The sequence below is a fragment of the Cydia pomonella genome, chromosome 2 (genome assembly GCF_033807575.1).
Source record: "Cydia pomonella isolate Wapato2018A chromosome 2, ilCydPomo1, whole genome shotgun sequence".
Taxonomy (NCBI): Eukaryota; Metazoa; Arthropoda; class Insecta; order Lepidoptera; family Tortricidae; genus Cydia; species Cydia pomonella.
The window spans coordinates 24,060,886-24,069,073 of NC_084704.1; the positions used below are offsets into that span (position 1 = coordinate 24,060,886).

The 8,188-nt window shown below is 36.4% G+C and overlaps 1 protein-coding gene across 2 annotated transcripts; it reads left to right on the forward strand.

Annotated features, from left to right (window-relative positions):
- On the forward strand, positions 1–7,970 carry LOC133534699 (protein fuzzy homolog). Of its 2 annotated transcripts, none has more exons than XM_061873932.1 (8): positions 1–213; positions 475–596; positions 2,666–2,939; positions 4,809–5,006; positions 5,393–5,592; positions 5,710–5,885; positions 6,287–6,419; positions 7,817–7,970. In XM_061873932.1, the coding sequence occupies exons 1-8, from the start codon at positions 136–138 to the stop codon at positions 7,872–7,874; spliced, it is 1,239 nt and encodes a 412-aa protein (XP_061729916.1). In that variant the 5' UTR covers positions 1–135; the 3' UTR covers positions 7,875–7,970. The 2 variants fall into 2 exon arrangements, with proteins under 2 accessions (XP_061729916.1, XP_061729917.1); XM_061873933.1 differs by lacking the exon at positions 1–213 and adding an exon at positions 240–258.
- Positions 7,971–8,188: the final 218 nt, after the last annotated feature.

An 8,188-nucleotide genomic window follows, 5' to 3' on the forward strand; every position in this document is an offset into this window, starting at 1 on the left:
TATTTTGTTAATTATTGTCCAGCTAAGTTGTAAAAGTTTTGAAGTTGTTAAAACAAAAACATCTCATTGTTTTCGAAATGATGAAATTTTAATTAAAGCTTTTTCGAATTACAATCATAATTTAATAACTTAAAAATGTCCGTCTTAGTTATAGCCGTAGCTACAGAAAGTGGCGTACCCATATTTTCGAGAAAACGAGGAAACTGCGAAAATGTGAGTTTTATTAGTAGTTATGAGTTACTGACGGATTTCTAATATGTATGTATTAATATTCTTAAATATATACTGTGGTGATATAGATTAAATCATAGATGTTTAAATTTTTTCATAAGTGGTTGTATTATTGATTTGAATAGCAATTAATGTGAGGGCTTAAATCGAAATTCCGGAATTTCTTCACTATTGCATTTACTTACTGACTTTCCCATACTAACTCTCACTACTTTAATTCATATTTTTTATAACTATTTCTAGATTCAATTCTCAACAATAGCATCTCTACATGGAATCAACATGTTCAGCAAATGCCATAACTTGTTGATGATCAACACTCAAGTAGACAATGGAAATATTTTATGGAAGGAATATAGCAAAAGGTAATTTTTTTTAATATTATCCTTGTGTAGTCAACCTTAGCTCATGATTTTTCAATATCCACAGGGAAAAGTTGCATTGGTGTGGCAGATGCTAACATTGTGAAGTTTCACTTTACCTTTCAGTCAGCCAATCACCTCATATCCAATACAAAACTGAACACACCAAATTCTGAGAAAGGGGTGGCTAGTACTCACTACAGGGCGGCCGAGACTGGAAATGTTCCACTGGCAGTAAATGTGTTAAGTGTATTGCTAATAGACATGCAAGGCACCAAGGCAATATGGTCATTTACCTCTCAGAACATGTATTTGCAATAAACTGAATTTAAAAATAATTAACACTTACACAACCACTTCACAATACATTTATGAGATTTTGAAATTCTTGAGACTGATGATTTGTACTCTGACTTTTTTATAGTTATCTAACTACTGAAAAGTGGGAGATATTCTGAATGGTACATCCCTTTTAAAATAATTTTTTCCTAATTGTTAGTTAAATATAGTTTTAAAAAAATATTTTAATTTAAACCCCACAGTTAATAAACTAGTATGGCAAAATTTATAATATTATTATTATAGCTTTTAAATGCTCAGTGCGATGCACTGATCCCTAATGGGTGAAAGCCTTCTCAATAACCTTCCATTTCTCTCTGTTTTTTGCTGTTTCCATCCAGTTCTTTCCAGCTAGTTTTATGATGTCGTCTGCCCATTGTTTCTTAGGTTTTCCTCATCCTCTTTTTTTTCTTGGTCAATGGACAGCCATTCTGTTACCCTTAAGGTCCACCTTCCGTCCAAATATCTGGACAAATGGCCAGGCCATTTCCACTTTAGTTGTAGGGCTTGTTTTAATGCATCTATAATTTTCGTTCTCTTTCTTATTTCCTCATTTCTGATTTTTTGTATTTTCCTGATTTTAACATACTTCTCTCCATCACATGTTGACATGTTGAAATTTTGTTTCTAATTCTGCCTGTGAATGTCCATGTCTGGCATCCATATGTAAGACTGGGCAATATGCATAAGTCCATTATGACCTTTTTAGGGTTCCGTAGCCAAATGGCAAAAAACGGAACCCTTATAGATTCGTCATGTCCGTCTGTCTGTCCGATTATGTTACAGCCACTTTTTTCCGAAACTATTAGAGCTATACTGTTCAAACTTGGTAAGTAGATGTATTCTATGAACCGCATTAAGATTTTTACACAAAAATAGAAAAAAAAACAATAAATTTTGGGGGTTCCCCATACTTAGAACTGAAACTCAAAAAATATTTTTTCATCAAACCCATTCGTGTGGGGTATCTATGGATAGGTCTTTAAAAATGATATTGAGGTTTCTAATATCATTTTTTTCTAAACTGAATAGTTTGCGCGAGAGACACTTCCAAAGTGAAAAAATGTGTCCCCCCCCCCTGTAACTTCTAAAATAACAGAATGAAAAATCTAAAAAAAATATATGATATACATTACCATGCAAACTTCCACCGAAAATTTGTTTGAACGAGATCTAGTAAGTAGTTTTTTTAATACGTCATAAATGGTACGGAACCCTTCATGGGCGAGTCCGACTCGCACTTGGCCGCTTTTTTAGGTTTTGGGGGTAGTCTCCTTTGAGTACCTCTTTCTGTGCCCAGTATTTCCGCCATGCACTGTTTATCCTTCTTTTTACTTCATTCTCGTTGTTCTTTGTGTTGAACGAGACTTGTTTGCCGAGGTAAACATAGTCATTTACATACTCTACTAGGTTCCCAGTAATCTCTATTGGTTTGATTTGGCTGTTACTGCTGTTAGTCATCACTTTAGTTATCCCTGTGTTCATGTACAAACCGACTCTCTTCCTTTCATCTGCAAGTGTCTGGATCATTTGGCTGATTCCGCAAAGAGGATGATATCGTCTGCGAATCTAAGGTGACTTAAGGCACTTGCCCTGTATCCAGAGTCCTTCATCTCTCCAGTTCATTCTTTTAAAAATGCCTTGTGTTGCTTGCCCAGATAGGTATATGTATTTTTTTACATATTCAATTGTGCCCAATCCAAAATAATACTATAACATGTGATTTCTTTCAGTGTCACACTAATTGGAATTGCAACAGGTGGCTTAGAGAGTGATTTGGAGCTCCTTCTCTCTACTGTTCATAATCTAATGATATTCAGCATTGGTAAGAAAGAGCTGGACAGTTTTAAGAACATTGATCAGATAAAGAGAGACTTGCGTCAGTGCTACGCCATTCTAGACTATTTGCTGGAATCTTTAGATCCAGAAGCGGTGCTTAGTCCCCACCCAACGTTAGTATTGGACCTGATTCAGAGTACATTGTGCCCTCAAGCACAGCAACTGCAGGTGAAATTACGTATTTTGGTTATGGCATTGGAGTGTATGGGTTAAAGGTCTGGGATTACAAATTTCTGTTAGGTACCAATTCTTCTCGACTTCTCAGTATTTATAAGGCTTGCTAAAGATTTTTTCTTTAACTTGTTTCAATTAAAGGCATTTACTTAATTGTTTTTGTATTCTGGGGGCCGATTTTTGAATTTCGATCGCTCGATTTCGTTTTCTCCTAGAATTGAAAACGAGTGTTGAGTTAGAAATTGGGAATATAGTGGTGTTGACCACTATATTCCCAATTTCTAACTATCGTTTTTAGGGTTCCGTAACCAAATGGCAAAAAACGGAACCCTTATAGTTCAGAAATAGCATTTCGCCGTTTTCCCCTGTTTCCCCAGATTTTCTAGTGACGAAATCGAGCGATCGAAATTCAAAAATCGGCGTCCTGTACTCCTAGTGTAAATTTATTCGAAAGCGAGACGTGACGTACGCGTTTGCGTTAAGTCTCATTTTGTATGAGATTTTGAGTTTCCAAACGGTCCCGCTTGGCGCGCTGTTTCTAAATCCCATACAAAATGAGACTTAATGCATACGTACGTCACGTCACGCTATCGAATAAATTAACACTAGGGGTTCTGAACTTTCACGGTCCAGGTATAAGGTGCAAGTCATGATAATATGGATAATATCCCCTTATTTATAAACGCGCTACAAGCCTCAAATAGCTGATATTCGTTTGTCTTATTAATCTGTCATTTTGACTTATGTATTTGTAAGAAAGGGATAAAACATAAATTGACTAATTGAGTCTTGCAATGAATAAGGGGGGACTTTTACTATACTTAGCACTTTTTCTCTTTGTTCTTTCTTTACTGAAAACTTCTGTCTTAGAATCTAGCTCCATTAATTTCAAAATGCATGAATTACAATTTCTTGGGGTCCATTTCTCAAATGGTACATTGTAAAAAAAATGTACATAGTACATATACTTAATTGACTTAATTTTGTTACTACAATTACTTAGCAGTTTCAATTAAAGTTACATGCATGAAAGTTTTTTGGCGTATGTTATAAGTATAAACTCATGTGTGTGTGTGAATTACTAGGGTCGTTGTGGCAAGAGTGGGTCACCTTTTTTTAGAGACAGCTCGAAATCTATACAAGCTGTTAATGTCAAACTCTAATTAGGGTAAATTTATGAAGCACTAACAGAAACTTGTACTATGATAGCAATACCTATCTTACTTTCAAGTGAAACGTTAATGAGGACTAGCACAATCGGAATTGGACCAACCTCGAAATCTCTGGAACAGTCCAGAAATTTGGTATGTATATAAATTAAAGGCTCCTTTTTCATGCCTACACCATTTGACATTTGGGGATCTCGAGGAATCGCAGCCATCATGTAAATGTGTACTGTAAAGAGATACGGTCTATCTGAGGTGGGGAATGTAAACGCTCGAGGTAGATTTCTGATAATCTATATTAATATTTTTTCTTCAAACGTGCGCGCTTCTAATGTGTGAGAGACGCAACTATTGCCACTTGACCCATTGTTGCCACAACAACCCTACAATGTATACAATACAATTTATATGGTTAATTTTCGTAACACAATTAGCCTAAGAAACACAGGTCCTTAACTACGATTTTTTTAAATTCACCCATGTTACTAAGTTATTGCAATTCGGTGTCGGCTTTCATAAAACTTGGGTGGATAATATGATGGTTGCACTTTGATCGTCTTATGCGTAGCGTACGAACAATTAAGTAATTTAAAAAAATCTTAAAATACGAAGTCAACCATAATGACTTTTCACCAAACTTCTGAGTTAAGCAGACCTAAATAGGATACGCCCATAAACGAATTGAAACTTATTCCAGCAAGCATTAGACAACTACGCAGAGAACGTGACTGGTCGCTGGGCGTGCCTCAGCATCCACGGTCACTTGGTAGCCACAAGTTCAGACTTCGGTGAATTGGATCCTCGGGAGGCGAGACTGTTGCTATTGTTAGCTGCCACGCAAGATGGAGCCCCGTTAAGAGAGACGCCTGTCTACTTGCCGCAGATAAGTCCTAATGCAAGTATAAAACCACCTTTTTACACTAATAATTTGGGATTACGGAGTAGGTGATTCCTAGGCATAACTAAACACATCATTGACTTCACTCCGTGGTCCACTGCTCCGTCTAAATATCACACTTACAACCGAGACAAGTTACTTAAATTATTGCTCACGATTCTATTGAAAAACTGCAGGATTTGCGATTCGCTATTAACGATTGCGAGTCTCATAAGCGGGTCTCCAAAATTTTTTGACTCAGCGGGGCGATTTGACGCTGACCATATTATGGGGTTGGAACGGTCATTTGATGGGGGCACTCAGAACTTGTCTAGGTAACAGTTTAGGTAGTAGACAAAAACAAATGCAGGTTCACTGTCTCTCACAGCCCGCTATTATTTCAGGTTGCATTCAGAGCTGTGACCTGCAAACTGCTAGCGGATGTTTACATACTTGTGGTGTGCGGAGCGACGCCGGCGCTCTCTCAGATCGACGAGATAGTGCTGCAGTGCTGGGAAGGCTTCGCGCAGGTTATCAAGGACGCGAAGGTTGCCTATCCGAGGAATTTTCCGATGAGCATTCATTTCGAACCATGTGTTTTGGGGTACGTTTACTTCGTAAAAGGTCAAACCAGAGAGCTCAGAGTAAAGAATATGAATATTTATGTTAGTATGTAGCTATCGTGGTCTACAAGCTCATTTTTATTGGCTGTTTTTTTCAGAATTCTATTAGTTAACACTAGCAACCAAAGATGCGTATTTTCTCGTCACCTACACGCCACCAATCAGAAGAGCCGAGGTATGCCCGGCGCTCACAAGATGGACATATTGAGAACTTTTTACGTCACTACGGCTAGAGAGCTGGCCCGCGAGGACAAATCACGAAGTGGGGAAAAAGGTAGAATTACCTAACCTGCTTGTAAAGTTCAACGCTAATGCAGCTGCAATCATTATTACTAATTTGTATAATGTTTTGCTAATTGACCTAAATTTAACTTGCCGAATAATAAAAAAAACACGCGAACAAATAGCGGAAAGCAGAAACCATAGATTAAAGAAGTTGAAACCTATTTAGCGCCCTCTGTTGTAAGCAATTGCTAGTGATTAACCCAATTGGATTACATAAGATTTTGATTTGTAGTTGACTAGCAGTGTTGCCTCGAAGACACTTGCTACATCTTTTTAACCGACTTCAAAAAAGAGGAGGTGCTCAATTCGACTGATTTTTTTTGATAATAAATATTGCGTAAACTTGGTATAGTTGTAGATAATAAACGCAATGTTTATCTTATAATACAGATGAATTGGAAGAATTAGATGGAATGTGCGAAGTTACGTGGGTGTCAGAATATCACAAATGCCACGCCCGGAGATCTGGAAACCTACTATGTTGCGCGCTTTATTCATCTTCAGTTCCCAGTCACACAATGAGGTAATCCTTACTGCAACGATTTATTGTTAATAAACATGAGTTAAATGAAAGAAAAAATCGTTCCTCCAATTTTAACACCGACAAAGATGGCGCTGGCGCCATATTTTGTAGGAACTGTTCTGAATAATTGTCAAGTCTACTTTTGACTACCAGAGTTACGCACAATGTATGAAACCGTACAGCACCATCAAGATTAGCTGACAAATTCAAAGTACGAATTAGTTATAACTAATTCGTACTTTGAACTTATAAGTTCAAAGCAGATGGTGGCGATGCAATCGTTATTAATAATTTAACTAAAAATTAACTTCCGAGACGTACGTACCAAACCACGATACTCGTATTTGTGCTTGCGATAAGAACGCGGCTAGGAGTTAAAATATCTCATCAGCGATTAAAGTGAGAAAGAGATGGTATTACGGTACGGTGTGATTGGGCCATTCTTTATGACCAAAAATTTATAACCCTGACACATTCTGATCTATCAATGAAACTTTACACGGGAACCATGTGCTTCGAGATTATAATTGTTGACTTCATCCTATTGCTAGTGTTAGTTGCATTTCATTGTGTGTATCTGGGCCATTCTTTTTGACCAAAAATTTATTCCCTCTGAACCTTGACACATTCTGATCTATAAATGAACCTTTACACGGGAACCATGTGCTTGGAGATTATAATTGTTGACTTCATCCTATTGCTAGTGTTAGTTGCATTTCATTGTATGTATCTGGGCCATTCTTTTTGACTTTTTGAATTATATTCATTAGTATTATATATGGAATAATATTTACAACATCAATAAATTGCTCTGATAATTAGATTAAGATAATTATATGTAATACTGTCTTACTATTCATAAGTGCTTGTTGCTAGGCCTACATGAATAAAGTATATTTGAATTGAATTGAATTGACCAAAAATTTATTCCCTGTGAATCCTGACACATTCTGATCTATAAATGAACCTTTACATGGGAACCATGTGCTTGGAGATTATAATTGTTGACATCATCCTATTGCTAGTGTTAGTTCCATTTCATTGTGTGTATCTGGGCCATTCTTTTTGACCAAAAATTTATTCCCTCTGAACCCTGACACATTCTGATCTATAAATGAACCTTTACACGGGAACCATGTGCTTGGAGATTATAATTGTTGACTTCATCCTATTGCTAGTGTTAGTTGCATTTCATTGTATGTATCTGGGCCATTCTTTTTGACCAAAAATTTATTCCCTGTGAATCCTGACACATTCTGATCTATCAATGAACCTTTACATGGGAACCATGTGCTTGGAGATTATAATTGTTGACATCATCCTATTGCTAGTGTTAGTTCCATTTCATTGTGTGTATCTGACCTGTATTGTATGTTTCAAGTAATAACTCGTTTCAGATTAATAACAAACCAAATGCTTCAAGATGTTTCTACAAACAAGGAAATTCATTGGTAGGTAATCAGTGGGTAATATTTCTAAACCAGCTAAGAGAAAAGCAATCACTATGCTCTGTATTCCGTCCATACAAATAAAAGACCCTTATTTATTAAATGCTTTTATTTATAATTAAAATCGTTCAAACCCATTTTAGTCACACAAAATATAATGCTGGTAAACAACATATACAATCCATGAATTATTTACGTTAAATAATTTGTGAATCACGGCGATTTAAACAAAACTTTGGCAAGAGGCGACCAGAAGATAGAGTTTAATGTATAACTCTAATGATATTACGATAAGGCAGTTTTCAAAATGATTAGAATACA

Coding starts and splice junctions, on each gene's coding strand:
- LOC133534699 (XM_061873932.1), top strand. CDS start 136: ATGTCCGTCTTAGTTATAGCCGTAGCTACAGAAAGTGGCGTACCCATA. Junction 597..2,665: donor TGGAAGGAATATAGCAAAAG/GTAATTTTTTTT, acceptor GATTTCTTTCAG/TGTCACACTAATTGGAATTG. Junction 6,420..7,816: donor GTTCCCAGTCACACAATGAG/GTAATCCTTACT, acceptor AACTCGTTTCAG/ATTAATAACAAACCAAATGC.